Source organism: Octopus bimaculoides, chromosome 2 (assembly GCF_046866305.1).
Source record: "Octopus bimaculoides isolate indiv1 chromosome 2, ASM4686630v1, whole genome shotgun sequence".
Lineage (NCBI taxonomy): Eukaryota > Metazoa > Mollusca > Cephalopoda > Octopoda > Octopodidae > Octopus > Octopus bimaculoides.
The window spans coordinates 187,788,419-187,805,554 of record NC_142929.1 but is presented as its reverse complement, the minus strand read 5'-3'; the positions used below and the strand labels follow the sequence as shown (position 1 = coordinate 187,805,554).

Sequence of the window (17,136 nt, the reverse complement as noted above, 5' to 3'; positions counted from 1 at the left end):
TTTGAGATGTTTTCATTGGAGATGAAACTTTTCAAAGATAAAATATGTTCTATAGAATTCCATTTCCATATCTTAATATGGTGTTTGTATGACAATCATCTCACAATTTTTTTTCCGATAACCTCTGTAGTTTTACATTGATTATCACAGTTACATTGGTTTAAACAAAATATATATTTTGGTTTGTTACTTAGGGACTAATGTTTGGGTTAATATTATCCAAACCTTCATCACCTATTAAATACCTCATTGAAAGTCTACAGAATATCCAAAACCAGAGTATACGATCAATAACATGGAGGAACTTTTTTGATGGCAAATCTCAAGATCCTCAGGTACCTGTAGAGCCACCTCCAGAAGTAAAAGAAGTAAGGTCTAATCTGACATTTATGGAAATCCCAGGTAAGTGTTTGCTGTTTACTAATATATATATATATATGTAAGGAACGACTGTGTGTACTCAAAAAGGAGAAATGGTGACGAATGGAAAAACAGAGGACTCCTTTTATTTAAACGTGTCACACGGTCGAACACACAATAATATATCAATAATGATATATATGATATGTTATGCGACGATAACATAGATGACCAGTAATGAAAGACCACAACCGTATTAGATGAATAGCAGAGATATTTATTATGGCGTTAAAGATGTATGTCTGTGTGAGAGTGTGAATGCGACATATAAGAACATTATCAAAGACAGGCCGTCGTACAAAGAAAAGTGTGTATGTGAGTGATACATGTGTGTGTATGTGAAATATTACAGCAGATAGAAAGAGTCAGTAAATAACACGTGAGCAATTATACCAGTTCTTTAGTACACTCTAGGAAAAGTTCTGTATGTGAAGTTGGGGAGGCTGAGTGTGGCAGAGCTGATCACTAGTTGTGATGTTGTGGCATCGATGCCGGGCCGTGATGCCGGGCCGTGATTCTTGTCTGTTTATTATCGTGGTGAAGCTGAGTCACCTAACAGAATCGAAGAGAGAGATGTGCCGCGGAGGTTTGGTTTGGTGTACATAGTAAGTCATGTTGACGCTGGTGGTGATTGAGGCTGCTTGGTAGTAGTCGTAGAAACGTGTTGCTGATATGGCGACGGCGGTGGTCATCGTTGGCTGGATGAAGCTGTTGAAGTGGTCGCTGGCTAATTGTTGCTGCTGGTGTCGTGTGGTACACGGAACAGTCTCTATAGAGAAACTGGACCGAGACAAACTTGGCCGCCGAGTTAAAGCTATTTATAACAAACTATTGGCTCCCGATGGCTTCAGTTTAATACTCTATCACGTGACCTTATTAGGGGCCATGATTGGTCAGTTTGCGTTCTGGCGGGAAAGGTTCGAAGAATTTGCCGCTTCAAATAATAATCAGTCACGTGATGACAAGGCTGGTGTTTTCCCCTACGTTTGCGTTTGTTTATATTTAAATGAGAAGAATGGCGATAGCAGTTTTGTATCTAGTGACGATAGGTAGTTTTGTATGTAATGGCGAACGAGGTGTTAGTTTCACTACATATATATATATGAAGCAAAATAGCTAGTTTAAAATTTCTAAATGAGATATGAGTAGTAACAATACTAAACAGTAAAGTTTGCTTGTCAACATAAGGTGGCTGTATCCAGAACTATGTTACTACCTTTTAACCCTAGGAAAACATCTTTTCCACCTGGTTATCAACACACAATCTGTGTCTGATATAATTGTGAGCAAGGGAATGAATTACTCCCCTCTAACTTTAGCAGGACCAGTAGACCATGGTTTCTAGGTCTTTTCCCGTCATTGGTACTGGATAGCCAGCAGGTTGTTCTAAATAGTTCTGGATAGAACAGCCACCTTAGGTTGGCAAATAAACTTTACCATTTATATATCATCATCATCATTTAACGTCCATTGTCCATGCTGGCATGTGTTGGATGGGTTGACCAGGCTGGTACGCTGGAAGGCTGCACCAGACTCTAGTCTGATTTGGCATGGCTTTCTACAGCTGGATACCCTTCTTATGCCAAACACTCCGAGAGTGTAATGGGTGCTTTTACTTGCCACCAACACAGATGCCATTTGTGTGACACTGGGGTGCTTTTACATGTTACTCGCATGGGTGCCAATTCTTGTGACACCAGTATCTTCCACAACTACAATTTTGCTCAGCTTGATGGGTCTTCTTCTCAAGCATGATATAAAGCCAAAGGTTTTGGTCATTGCTTCCATGAAGCCCAACACTTGAAAGGTGTTCTTTACATGCCACCAGCACGGGTGCAATTGGCTTCACAGGTCCTCTCAACCACAGCACATCACCAAAGGTCTCGGTCACTAGTCATTGCCTCTACGAGGCTCAAAGTTCGAAGATCATGCTTTACCACCTCATTCCTTGTCTTCTTGGGTCTACCTCTACCACAGGTTCCCTCCACAGTTAGAGATTGGCAATTCTTTACACAGCTGTCCTCATACATACACATCACATGACCATATCAGCACAATCGTCTCTCTTGCACACCACATCTGATGCCTCTAATGCCTAACTTTTCTTTCAAGATGCTTACACTTTGTTGAACATGCACACTGACATTGCACATCCAGCAAAGCATACTGGCTTCATTTCTTTCAAGCCTACCCATGTCCTCGGCTGTCACAGCCCATGTTTCACTGCCATGCAACATAGTTGTCTGCACACAGGCATCAAACAATCTCCCTTACACTCTGAGAGAGAGGCCCTTTGTTGCCAACAGGGGCAGGAGCTCTCTGAACTTTGCCTGTCCTAATCTTATTCTCACAGCTATGCTCTCAGAGTATCTACCTCCAATATATATATATATATATATATATATACAGGGTGCAGTAAATATATTGTCATCTAAATTACCCAAAAATGAAAATAATACCGACATCTCATTTAACAGATGTATTCACCAAAATTACATAAAAATATTTCAAAGTACTAAAGAGTAAATTTATTCAATAAAATCGCCACTGACTTCAACCATGACCTCCAGACGACTTTGGAATCTCTTGCAACTCTTCTGGATGGTCTCCTTGTTTAAGTTGGTGAATGCTGCCATAATCCTTGCCTTCGGTTCATCTTTGGTATAACAAAGAGTTTTGTTGGTCTCCCACTCAACTGCACCTCACACATAATAACGAAGGGGGTTGCAGTCGGGGGAGTTAGGTGGCCAGATGTTAGGGGTAGTATGGTCACAGAAATCGTCTGACAGCCATAACTGGGTTCTCCTGCTTGTATGGCATGATGCAGAATCCTGTTACCTGACATAGGGTCTTCCAGCAGCCACCCTCTTGAACCAGGGCAGCACTACCTCCTCCAGGCACTTGATGTAGACCTCTATGTTGAGTTTGAGGCCATGTGGGAAGATGAATGGAAACATAACGTTGCTATCACTAGTGATCACTCCAAACACCATGATGTTGACTGGATGTCTGATATTTATCACTCTTGGTACATGTTTTGGGGACTCAGCAATCCAACAGTTGTTCTGTGTGTTCACCATTTGTTCGTATTGAAGCTTCCGGCATGAATGCCAAGCTGTGTAGTTGACAAAATCAAAAGCAAGCAATGCGCATGCATGAAATTAAAAATATAAAATGGCAACAATTTACCCATTGCACCCTGTTATATATTTATATATATATATATATATATATATATATATATATATATATATATATATATATACATATATATATATATATATATATATATATATATATGTAAATATATATATATATATATTTATAAAAAAGAAGTTTGAAAATGCCAATATATAAAAAAATTGAATTTTAATTTAGAATTTTGTCAGAGATATTTTTAACGTGTTTCAGTTCTTGTAAAAACGAACTTTATCAAAAATACATATTTAAAAAAATGAAATTAAATGAAGAGTTCATAATTGTTCCTTACTGGTGTCAATAGTCCACGTGGGGGCATTTTTTGTTGGTTGTAGCAGTAGCAGTGACCCTGTTGGTAATGGTAAATGGCAGTGACCTCTGTCCATGTCAGTAGCATAGGGATAATCCACAAAAAATACAAAAGACGGAGACAGGTGGTATAGACAACAAACAGATGTATTAGTATAATGCTCGGGAAGTGAAAAAGTCTTTATACATGTGTGTGTGTATAAATATATATATATATATATATATGATTCACAATCAAGGTGCAGAGATGACATACTCCGAATCAATAAGGTAATGCAATCCGATGGTAGAAAGAATTCCATGAATTAGATACTCCAAAGCCAATATATTGTGTATATATATATATATATATATATATATATATATATATCATCATCATCGTTTAACGTCCGCTTTCCATGCTAGCATGGGTTGGACGATTTGACTGAGGACTGGTGAAACCAGATGGCTACACCAGGCTCCAATCTGATTTGGCAGAGTTTCTACAGCTGGATGCCCTTCCTAACGCCAAGCACTCAGAGAGTGTAGATTTATATATATATATATTATAATAATAATATTAATAATAATAATAATAATAATAATAATAATAATAATAATAATAATAAGGATTATTACAAGGTAGTATAGCATTACCTTTAATTCCTTTATGTGTGTGTGTGTGTGTGTGTGTATACAGTTTCAAATAGACCTACACATGTTTCTACTGCATCAATTAGTAGCCATTGCAATTGCAACCCCACTATAATACCGGTGCAGTTTCTTCAGGATCTTCACTTTAATATTCTTTGATTTAACTGTTTAAAGTTTTTCATTTATCTACTCTGCATTGTATGATGTGGAGTTGTTCATTAATTTAGACATGAACTATCTTCAATTCAAGTTTTGATTGGATAATCACTTGTAGCCACTTATAGTTATTTCAAAAATTTCTGTTTTTTACATGTTTATTACTCATTTATATTGAACAAAGGTAAATTTGAAGTAATATATTTAGAATTATCCAACAGAATATATCTCCAAATTCTTATCTTTTGAAAATTATTATTGGATTTACATACTAGCCATTGAATAACCAAAGAATAAATACCCCAAAGTATTTGTTCTTTGGTGACTTACTAGCCAAATGACCATAACAGATTCCTGCCTCTCGGGGGTGAAGAGTTACATTTGTCTTCAGTCTATAACAGACCTCTTATCTGCAGACAAAAATCCCATCTTTTTTTAATGGCATGTCAATTTTAATGGCATGTCAATTTTAAATAATGCTTGATTCTTGAGATTATTTCTTCTCAAGTGGAGCTGGTTTAGTTGCCAATTGGTAATTAGGACACATCCTATAGAGGTAGAAATAATCTTAATCATCATCGTCCAGTTGAATGGTTTGATAAGAATAGTTGAGTCAGAGGGCTACACCAGATTCTATGTCTGCATTGATATAGTTTTTACAGCAGGATGCCCTTCATATCACTAACCACTTCACAGAGTGTACTGGGCCTTTTCTCATGTTTCCAGCACCAGTGAGGTCACCAAAACAAGACCCTTCAATTGAGATGGGTAAAAAATGGAGAGACAAGAAACTAGGATAGAAAGACAAGAGCAAGTATCTTGCTGGAGAGAGAAAGAAAGAGTAAGATTTGAAGTCAATGTACAAGGTGAATATGAGAGACAGAATAGGATAGAGGAGCAGAAACGATGGATATGTAGATAGATGCACTGAGTAGAAATAATGTTGCAGATGGTCACAGATAGGGAATGAGTTGGATGTGGAAAATCTCAGTTTAGCAGAGGAGTGAAGGAAGGAAATAGGGTAACGTAGAAGATTGTTGGAAGAACAGGTGTTAAAAGATGTGTTGTTGGGGAAGATTTGACAGAACCCCAATTCTGCGGAAATGGACAGGTCTTCTCAAGCATCACATTTTGCCATTCATCTTAGTTCTTTATCATCTCTTTTGAGAAGCTCAACATCTTCAGGATGGTCTTCACCACTTCATCCCAAATCTTCCTGGGTCTTCTTCTTCTATAGGCACCTTCCATATTCAGCAATTGACTACACAGATGTCTTCAACCATACACATCATATGACCATACCAGGGCAATCATCTCTCTTGCACATCACATTTGATATCACTTATGCCCAATTTTTCTCTCGATACAATATTACTTTGTTGTACATGCACATCACATCTATTGGAGCATCCTAGTTTCATTGCTGTTCATACACAGGCATCAAACAATCTGCCTTCTTTCACTCTGAGAAAGAGGCCTTTTGTTACCAACAGAGGAAAAAGTTCCCTGAATTTTCTCCAACAGTTCTTATTCTAGCAATTATATTTTCAGAGCATCCTCCTCCAATACTAATTAGGTCGCCCAGATAAAAGAAACTATTTTCTACTTCTAGGAATCCTCCTAGACATTTCAGAACATCTATTTCTCATATGCTCACATTATTTATTGCTCCTGCACATCTGTCACAAACAAACTACTTTATCTGTTAACCTTCCTGTGATTCCACTGCAAGTTTTATGTGTCCATAGTCTAATAATTCAATAGTCTATGTTGTATGTTATTTGACATATTTGTATTTATCTTAGTTGGTTGGTTGGTTGGTTGGTTGGTTGGCTAGTTGGCTGGTTGGTTGGTAGGTAGGTAGGTAGGTAGGTAGGTAGGTAGGTTGGTTGGTTGGTTGGCTGGTTGATATATGCACATTTTTATTTTTTTATAAGGCAGAAAGTTGCAGAAGAGATACCAGGACCTAAAGTTTCATACATGGCACTTATCAAACTGACTTAAAATTTAAGGGTTTGTTTTTTCATATAGAGTGAATAGCATTTCTTTCTGGAATATTCAATTAAAAGTTGATATTAGAATCATGTGAAGATAGAAATTTTTCAATTATTATGCCCATTAAACAGCAAGACATCTGTTTCTGTCTCTCTGTCACACTATAACCTTCATCATCGAGCACAAGATCACCTCTTTCAGTGTCCTCATCCGTCTTAAAGATTCCTTGTCTTGCAAAGTTACTTGGTGACCCTGCCAGTGCAAGTGCCACTTAAAAAGCTTCTGGTTTATGCTATAAAGTGATTGGCATTAAGAATGGCATCCAGCTGTAAAAATCATGCCAAAACTTACCTCGTCTGTGCTGATGCCATTTAAAAAGCACTCAGCCTACATTGTGGAGTAGGAAGGGTACCCAGCCGTAAAAATCCATGCCAAAACAGACACAGAAGTATGGTGCAGGCTTCTGCTTGGCCAGATCCTGCCACACCATCCAACCCATGCCAGCATGGAAGGAGGATGTTAAACGGTGATGATGATGATGTGTCATGTACATACAATTACAGACGTATAACTACACAAGGAAAAGGCTGAATAAGAAATAAACAATTATCTATGAGATTATCATTAAGATGTGCTGAACGCATAGTCCACCACATCTTATAGTGGAAATAGGCGTAAGCTAATAAAGTTCATAAGATAATCGTTTATTCCTTTGTCATCTCTTTTCTTATTACCCTTCTGTAGTCAACTAATGTTTCATTCAGAGGCATACATATATCGAGTATACTGAATTCTATTAGTGTAGAAGCCAATGCCTAAGTAAAATATAATTACATATAGATATATCATATATAGATTACATATAGACATATTTAAATAAAGCTGGATGCACATATCTCTCTCTCTCTGTTTCTCTCTCTCTCTCTCTGTATACACACACACACATTATCAGCATTGTTTTACTATCCACTTTTCCATACTTACATCAGTTGGATAATGTTTATTGAGGCAGATTTTCTGTGGCCAGATGCTATTTTTGTTGTCTAACTTCACCTGTTTTTAAGCAAGATAATATTTCTCCATGGTCACACAGAATATTAAAAATGAACAACACTGTTTGTATGACAGTGACACTCATTTACAATTATCATGTGATGTCAAGACAGGACCACACAAACACATACATACATACATATATATATACATTATCTTTTTAGTTTCCATCCACCAAATCCTCTCACAAGGCTTGGATCAGCCTGGGCCATAGTAGAAGACATTTGTCCTATGTGACATGCAGCGAAACTGAACCTGAAACGATGTAGTTGGGAAGTAAGCTTCTTAACCACACAATTGTACCTACTCCAATATTAGTATGAGCGAGGTCGTTGCCAGTGCCGCCGGACTGGCTCCTAAAATACACCATTTTGAGTGTGGCTGTTGCCAGTACCGCCTGATTGGCATTTGTGCCAGTGGCACATAAAAGCACCCACTACACTCTCGGAGTGGTTGGCGTTAGGAAGAGCATCCAGCTGTAGAAACTCTGCCAAATCAGATTGGAGCCTGGTGTAGCCATCTGGTTCGTCAGTCTTCAGTCAAATCGTCCAATCCATGCTAGCATGGAAAGCGGACGTTAAACGACGACGATGATGATGATGATAAATGTGTGTGTGTCTGTATGCCTAATGTACACACACACACACACACATATGTATATATAGAAGCAACTATGGGGATAAGCAAATAAGACCCACCAAATATATTACATATATTAAGTACATCAAATACAATATATATATATATATATATGTGTGTGTGTGTGTGTGTGTGTGTACATGCAAAACAAGAAAAAGTAAAACATGAAAACTTTCAGATGAATGATGAATTTATATGTATTAATATAACTTACACAGAATACAAACGACAGAAATTTAAAGAGGTTGAAGAAAGGTATTATAAGTCCCAACACCTGTTTCTGGGGGCTCAGCGGTCCATAATAATGTTGGTAGATTTAGTCCATCACAAAATGCGGCTGTATGGATGCATTTAACATAGGATAAGATGAGCCTCTGTCATTTGTACTCTGTGTAAGTTGGACCTATTTATATAAACATATATATATATTTATACATATAAATTCATCATTCATCATCTGAAAGTTTCCACCTCTTGCTTTCTCTCATTTTGCTTGAACACATATAAATACTTTGTATTTAATGTACTTAATACATTTGATATATTTGATGTGTCTAATTTGCTTATCGCCATAATTGTTTCTATACCCGCTCAACCTGATCCCTCTTATAGCCTTTCTTTATTTTGTAGAATGATCCCCTGTAAAGACATCAGAGTCTAAGTTTGAATCTTTTGAGCTCTACTAAGTGTCTTCTAGTCAAAGCTCTACTAAGTGTCAAAGAGTAAAATAAGTGAATGGATATTCATATGTCTATGTGAATGTGTGTATAATTAACAGTTGTCTTAACCCACATTTTTGTTTCTTTACTCCACTGTAAGGTCTGATGCCAGAAGGCAATGTTCCAGATGGAATTCCATCTCTTGAATCCCCTGAAGAAAATATACCTCTTACTCAGAAGCCAGTTGTACTTATATTAGGTAAGTAAAATGATTTACTACATACAGCAGGAAGTTGATTTGGTTGTTGGTGTTATTGTTTAACCTCAAGTCAACCCTAATCAAGCATATCTGTGATCAAAGGCCCTACAGCTTTGATCACAGATATGCATCTTGCTTTTTAATAGAGTATAGAAGAACTGCATTAACTAATATGGTCTTCCCTAATTGACATGGGTGAAGTGACCACAGAGAAGATCCTTCATTTGCTCCATTGATACAAACTAGTTTTAAATACCTAGAACATTGATAAAAATGAGTCTCAAATGTTATGCCTTCTGGTCAGGATCAAGAATTATTCCTCCTCTGAAGAGCTACTAACCTTATTGAATTCACAAGAGCTCCAAACACTAGAAAACTGCTAACATCTGAGATATTGCTACTGCTACACCTACACATTATACCCATTAGTGTGAGCCAATGAAGTATCCTTAAGATAGTTACTCAAATTATACTCTATTATGCAAAATAAGGAAAGGATAATACAGTTCTATACACATCTAGCACAACAGGGTTGTCAATACTGGAAAGCTTTTGATCCTAGGGTACTCATTCAAGATTGGCTCAGGCCAAATGACACCCATCAGTAAAATCATATACTGTATTTTCCAACAGTTCCAGCTCTCATGAGGTAATAAGCTGTGCATCAGACCCTTATAAAAGCACCTTACTATTTCCATAAAACTTAACATCAGACACTTCATCCAGTCACTTTCCCTCTGAACAGAAATCCTCAGTAACTTTGCTTCTGACCATGTTCTCCCACAGTAGAGTAGCTGGCCACCGTTGGTGCTCACTTGCTCCATCATGAAGTCCAACCTTTTGAGATCAGATTTCACCTCTTTTGGTATCTTCCAAGATCTTCCACAGGTTTCTTCCACTTGGATGGCTTAATGCTTCTTTACCCAACAGTTATCCTTTCTCCTTACCTAGTTATCATGTTTGAATGAATGATATGTGAATGGATGATGAGTGATGACAGGGGAAAATGAGTATACTGCCAGCAGACGATCACCTTCAAAGATATGACAGTGAAGTCAAGTCCCAATAAATTGCATAACACTATGATGATGATGATGATGATGATGATGACGACGATGATGATGACGATGATAACGACGAAGACGGTGGTGATGATGATGATGGTGATGGTGATGGTGATGATGATGATGATGAGGAGGAGGAGGAGGTAATGATGATGATGACAATGACAATGATAACAATGATGATGGTTTGAAGTTTGATCTTTGATGTTTATTTTTGTCATTTTCCTACCTCTGTTTTCTAAGTTTGATGCCTTTTAACCATTTTCAAAGGTCCACCAGAATCAGAAAAAGTAAAGTTTGCACGAGAACTCAGAAACGGCTACCCCAACTGGGTTATTGTATCAAGATTTACATACACTATCCTGAAGTTTGTCACCATGGAAACACTTAAAGAAACTCCTATGGATGTAAGTATTGCAAGAAGGCAGGAGTACAAAAGAACTGTTGCTAAAGTCCAGGGATACCATAAAAAAAACCATTTAATTTGCGCACTTTTTTCTGTAAAAACAAAAATTAACTTTAGAGGGTGCATAACTTACATGAGTAGATCATTTCCAGAATATTTTTAGAAATTTTTTTTTTTGTTGCAAAACAACATACAAATGCAAACATTCATACGGGAAGTTGACTCATTTAATGTCAGAATAGGTTTTTACAGAAAAAATATAATGAAGTTGACTTTTATTTATGCTGGACAGTATAATGCTTACTTTTTCTGTATAAATTTACTAAAACCATTAAATGGTGAAGGGATGAGCCAGAAGAAGACGGCCATCACGTTAATGGTCAAGGGACTAACCGGAAGAGGAAGCATGCGAAGAGAAGTGCGAGGGTGACAGGACAGGGTTGTCCTCTTTTGGCTGGCCAAGGCATCGCAAACGGACATGAGGGAATTTGCTCTTGGGTTGGTCAGATAACAGCTTAACAGCTGCTTATACTGGGTGACAGGGTAGAGCAGGATCGCCAGAGTGACTACTACTAGATGGGCACAGATGAGAGAGGAAGGTAGGTGAACCTCTTTTCATTTCCCAAGTATGACAAGCTATTTCGGCAATTGTATACAGACGTTGTCCCCTTGATATATGATGGCAGCGAAGATAAGGATCGGCAGTGATGTCATCAGACCTTTCTATGGCGAAGGTGATGTAGTAGCCTGGATTCGAAAGGTCGAAGTTGTGGCTTCGCTACAAGGCATCAAAGATGTAGCGAGCCTCATGGCCCAGTATTTGGAGGGGAGTGCACTGGCACTGTACCTCAAAGTGGATGAAGAAGAACAGCTGAGTGCAGCGAAGATTGAGCAGCACTTGAGAGAGGTTTACACAGATGGAGAGTATGCCGCTTTTTGCTAAGCTGGGAATGATCAGATGAAGAGGGGTGAACAGGTCGACAAATATGGTGTGGAGGTACAGAGGCTGGTTGAGTTATCTGGTCTTACTGATGAGAGACTTGAGAAAGTAGCGTGACTGGCTTTTGTGAGTGGCTTTCATGATGATGTGTCGCTGCAACTACAACAGTTGCCAGGCGGCAACAAAATGGCAATGAGTGAGCTCATTGTTCAAGCCTGCATGCTGACACAAAACACCGGGTGGAAAGCAGTGGTGATGGCGGCTGCAGAAGCCCGTGAATCTGCATGACAGCTGTGAAGGACGAAAAGTGGCCTGCAGAGGAATGACAGTGGCCCTTCACAGGCCGGTGTTTTAGGTGCCAAGGACTGTATATGGCAGGGGCCTGCGCAGAGCCCAGACCAGTTTGCTACCAGTGCAAACAGACTGGGCATATCGTCCGAAATTGTAGCCAGCAAAAAGGTCATGGTGAAGTTGTTGCCTCTCAAACTTTCCCCCGCAAATGAGTAGAGGCGTTGGTGAAGTCATTGCCCGTAGTTGAGGTCGTGGTCATGGGTAACACATTCAAGGCCTTCATGGACACAGGCTGCACAATGACTTTCATAACCCCAAGGTTGACAAAGAAATGGAAGGGGATGAGTAGTACTCAGACAGTCAATGGCAGTGAAATCAAATGCAAGGGTAGCAGTGATGTGGACATAGCAGTGTGAGGCACAATGCTAAGGCTTCAGGCGATCTTGATTGACTGCCTTGGGAGTGTAAGTGTTGGAAGAGATGTGGTTTCATTTGGTGCCATGGAGGCGTCATGCGATGTGAGTCAAGAATATGAGCAGGAGCAGAACCCTGTGAAGAGCTGCACTGCCTACGCCATTGAAGATGAGGACTTTTGGGTGGCATTTGATGGTCAGCGATGGATGATAGAGTGGCACTAGAAAGAGGAACACTCAATGCTGTAGAACAAGGTGAGCTGCTACCAGCATACCCCAAAAGGACACACCAAGGGCGTTTGAAGAAGAGGTACAAAGATGAACGACCATATATTGGGCCACACAGATAGCAAGGCGACTGACATCTGTGATGAGATGCTGTGTGTATGGAGGCAGTTGACTAAAGCAGCAATGATCGTCAACTTGAAGCCAGCATATTTGCAGCTCTATGTGAGTGACAAACTGTGGAGGTATCAACTGGTGCAATACAAGAGCCAAACATATTGCCTGACAAGGCTGGGTTTGGGGCTAAATTCTGCACAAAGATCATGGCAACAGTGCTCAAATCAATCCTAGGAAAGGTGGATAGGATAAGATGGGCCACCATTTCTTACATAGATGACATCCTAGTGGATGAGACTGTAGTGCCTGCCACAGAGGTTGTGAAACATTTGAAGAAATTCAGGTTGATTGCAAAACCACTGGAGCCAATGGCTGGAGGAGCTGCACTGGAGCTTAAGCTTCACAGAGACAGAACAGGCGAGTTGGTGTTTCATAGGGGGAATGAGATCCTGGTGCTGGGTACCAATGTCAGCAGGAGAGAACTGTTCTCAATGTGTGGGAAGTTAGTAGGTCACTACCCAGTCACGGAATGGCTGCATATGGCATGCAGTTACAACAAGAGATAAGCAGAAGGGGAGAACTGGAATGACAAGGGGAAAGAGGGGACAGCAGTGATGATGCGAGAAATCCTGGTGAGGATGAGAGTGGAAGACCCAGTTCACAGGGAACTGGCATGTGCCCAAATCGGATAGCAGGACCATATGGTGTGATGCTAGCAGCATTGCTATAGGCATTATGTTAGAAATCGGATGTATCAAAGTGGAGGTTGCCACCTGGCTTCGAAAAGCAAACGACTACAACCACATTAATGTTGCTGAGTTGGATGCAGTTCTGAAGGGAATGAATTTGGCCCTGAAATGGGGGCTGCACTCCATTGAAATCAGGACGGATTTGGCTACCGTGCTTGGCTGGGTAGGATTAGTGATCACCAACAAGAACAGGATGCAAACCAAAGGGGCTGCGGAAATGCTAATGATGCACCGCGTAGGAATTCTAGGGGAGCTGATTGGTGAGTTCGGCCAGAGAGAAACAAGGCAGATGCTCTAACCAGGGTAAAAAAGGTCTGGTTAGGTAGGGAAGCCGGAAGAATCAAAGCAAGGGGTAACTGCAGTGTGTCAGTTAAACGACTCTGAGCTAAGGAGACTGCATACCATGCATCATATGAGCATAAATAGGACCCTGTATCTCGCCAGGAGGAATTACGCTGACATTACCAGACGGAGCATCCGGGAGGTGCTCAGGAACTGTGACAGGTGTTAATCTATCAACCCTGCTCAGGGTGTGCATAAGCAGGGAAATGTTTCAGTAGAGCACAACTGGAGACAATTAGCAGTAGATGTAACACACTACCGGCAGAGTACATATCTCGATGGTCGATTGTGGGCCAGGCCAGATGACCATTTGGAGGGAATTGAGAACAGGCACTGCAGATGAGATGGCATGTATTCTAAATGAAGTATTCTTAGAGCAGGGCCCTGTGGACGAATTGCTGATGGACAACAGTACAGCATTTCATTTGGAGGCACTGAAGGAGATGCTTGACAGGTGGAAAGTGCACCGCTTTTTCAGAGCAGCTTACAGGTCGAGTGGAAATGGGATCATGGAGAGACATCGTCAAATGATCAAAACCATGGCAGAGAGGGGACATGTCCCACTGCTGGAAGCAGTGTTCTGGTACATGCCGCTCCAATCAGGACAGGCCGAAGAGTCCGTGCCACATAGAGCAATATTCAAATATGAATGGCAGCATCCAAGTAAACCATCGAGATACACTGTAGAAGAGAGAGGGTCTGACTTCGTGGAGGTGGGAGATGAAGACTGGGTCAAGCAACCAAAGAGGCACACTACACAACTCAGTGGAACAGAGGGATAGTGATGGCTATCAATTCCAAAATTGTGCCACGTCATGTCCTGGATGTTTGTAGGATTGTCACTTCATTGGATGATGATTGTGGAGAAGAGGAAGAAAATGAGGTTCTCAATTTAAGAAGATCACAGCATGCAAGGTGCCCACCCAGGTGGGTGGTAGATTTCAACATGGAGTGAAGTGAGGAGATGATCTTTGAGATCAGTGGGGCATGTGGGGATGAGCTGGAAGAAGAGGGCCATGACATTAATAGTCAAGGGACTGACCAGAAGAGGAAGTGTGAGAAGGGAAGTGCAGGGGTGACAGGACAGGGTCGTCCTCTTTTGGCTGGCTGAAGTATTGCAAACAGACGTGAGGAATTCGCTCTTGGGTTGGTCAGATAGCAGCTGCTTATACTGGATGACAGGGTAGGGCAGGATCGCCAGAGTGACTACTACTAGACAAGTGCAGATGAGAGAGGAAGGTAGGTGAACCTCTTTCCATTTCCCACGCATGTCAAATGGTTAGCTACTTTTTGAAGTTTGACATTCATGCTAGTAATCACGGTCCAGGCCATATTTTACATTGCTTGGAGTTTCTACCTATCGCAATGGAGCCCAGCAATTTCCTTAAATAGATCGCTTTTTCTCCACTTAGGGAGTCTAGCTTGCATTTGCACAAGGAAGTTATTTACTTGCTTTCACCATGTTACAACACAAGGAAATTCCTCTCCACTGATATTACCACTATCAGCTCTTACTGCATCTAAATCCGACAATAGCAACATCATAATTCATCCTTGTGCATGTAAATTCACTAAGTGAATATGACTTAGTGTTCCTACAGAAACCTTCATTTACCTTATACGATGTTTAATGTCATTTCACATTCATGTTGAATTATGCAGCAATCTTGTTCTCTTCATAGAACACTTGTGATGTATTACCAGTTCTTTTGATATAGTGGATTTTTGCTATTTTTGTTTATGTCTCCTCACAGACATGTATATTCTAACAAGTCGCTTTTTTAATTTTGCACCTCTTTTGTTCAATAAACATTGAGTTGAACTTGCAAAGCTATTTATTTTCTCCTTTCAAGTTTTAATATTTATTTTAGCAGGTTACCAAACTATCAGCTTGGTCTCCTGGCTAAAATGGTAATGACAAATTTTCAAGTTTGCTTGACATTTTGTAAGTGTGAATGGGATTAAGATTTCAATACTCAATATCAAAGGTTCCAACAAGAATAGGCAGAAAATCAGACCTTGAGACAAAAAGACACTTTCAACCAATCAGAATTCTGTTTACATAATCAGTTTGATCGGTTACCTTCCTCTGTTGGTTGAGTAATGTGTCATCCAAGCTGATGTTTATTGGTAATTAGATTTTATTTTGCAACATTTGCACGTATTTATTAACTTTGTTTTTATTGATAAGAATTATCAACAACTTTTCCTGTGATAGTAATTTGAGAAGATATACAGAAGTATGCTAAAAATTAGACATAATCTCTTGTGGGCAAAAAATGTAAAATAAAGTTTATTATAAACAACACAAACACTTTGTAATTTAATAGCTTTCAATGAGATACCTGTTAAACAGAAATTATTTTCATTTCATGAAAATTTAATAAAATCTAATCATAAGTAAGTGAAATTATGCTAAATACAGCTAAATTGAAAACCTTTTTCCCCTAGTCATATTGGCAATTCTGAAAACTTGGGCATGAATTTTACACGAGTAGAAGCTTTTTTTTAACAATTTTTATCCTGAAAATCACCTGCGTAAATTACACAGGTGCACAAATTACATTGGTTTTTATGGTACTTGTTCTGTCATAGAAAACTATTAGTGTCATAGTGGAAGAGTAATGTGGTTGTTTGATCTGTTATGTCAAGGAAAAGATAAATGTATTGTTCTTCTATTTTACAGTTGAGATTTAGAAGATTGACTGTCAACTATCATCATCTGGATGAAGTTCTGTGTGTGTGAAAATATCTTTGATCACTTCAAACCAAAAAGACCACTGGCCCAGATAATGTGCCCCTTCTGTTACCCTCAAACAATATGCTCTACAGCTAGCCTCTATTCTCACTAAATCTCAATTTTTCTCTCTCTCCTCCTATCACTCTCTTTCTCTCTCCACCCCCACCAACAAGGATATATTCTGATCTTTGGAAATATATTGCAGTGTTTCTCATTCCAATTCCTGTCACCCAGCAAACTATCTATCATCCTTTCTCCTTCACTTTGAATATTTCAATAGTGACTGAGTCAATCATAAACGACCTATAACCTTTCTCTATGATCTTGAACCTTTCTCCTAAATAACCACCAGTTGAACTTTTATAAATCCAGATCTACCAGAGACTTACTCTACAATGTCACTCACTTGTAGACTCCTACCCACTAGAAATGTGATGAAAACAGAGTTGCTGTTTTTATCATTAACAAAGCTCTCGGTAGCTTTCTGGCACCTGCATATTGAAGCAAAACTGCCTACATATGGGCTCC

General features: G+C 39.5%; 1 protein-coding gene across 1 annotated transcript in view; it reads left to right on the top strand.

Annotated features, from left to right (window-relative positions):
* Positions 1 to 17,136, top strand: part of LOC106872598 (adenylate kinase isoenzyme 5) — a 57,965-nt gene that overhangs the window by 2,365 nt on the left and 38,464 nt on the right. The window contains exons 2-4 of the mRNA XM_014919634.3: positions 195 to 402; positions 9,223 to 9,321; positions 10,656 to 10,792. Coding sequence (XP_014775120.1) covers positions 195 to 402; positions 9,223 to 9,321; positions 10,656 to 10,792 — 444 coding nt within the window. The remainder of the gene's footprint in view (positions 1 to 194; positions 403 to 9,222; positions 9,322 to 10,655; positions 10,793 to 17,136) is intronic.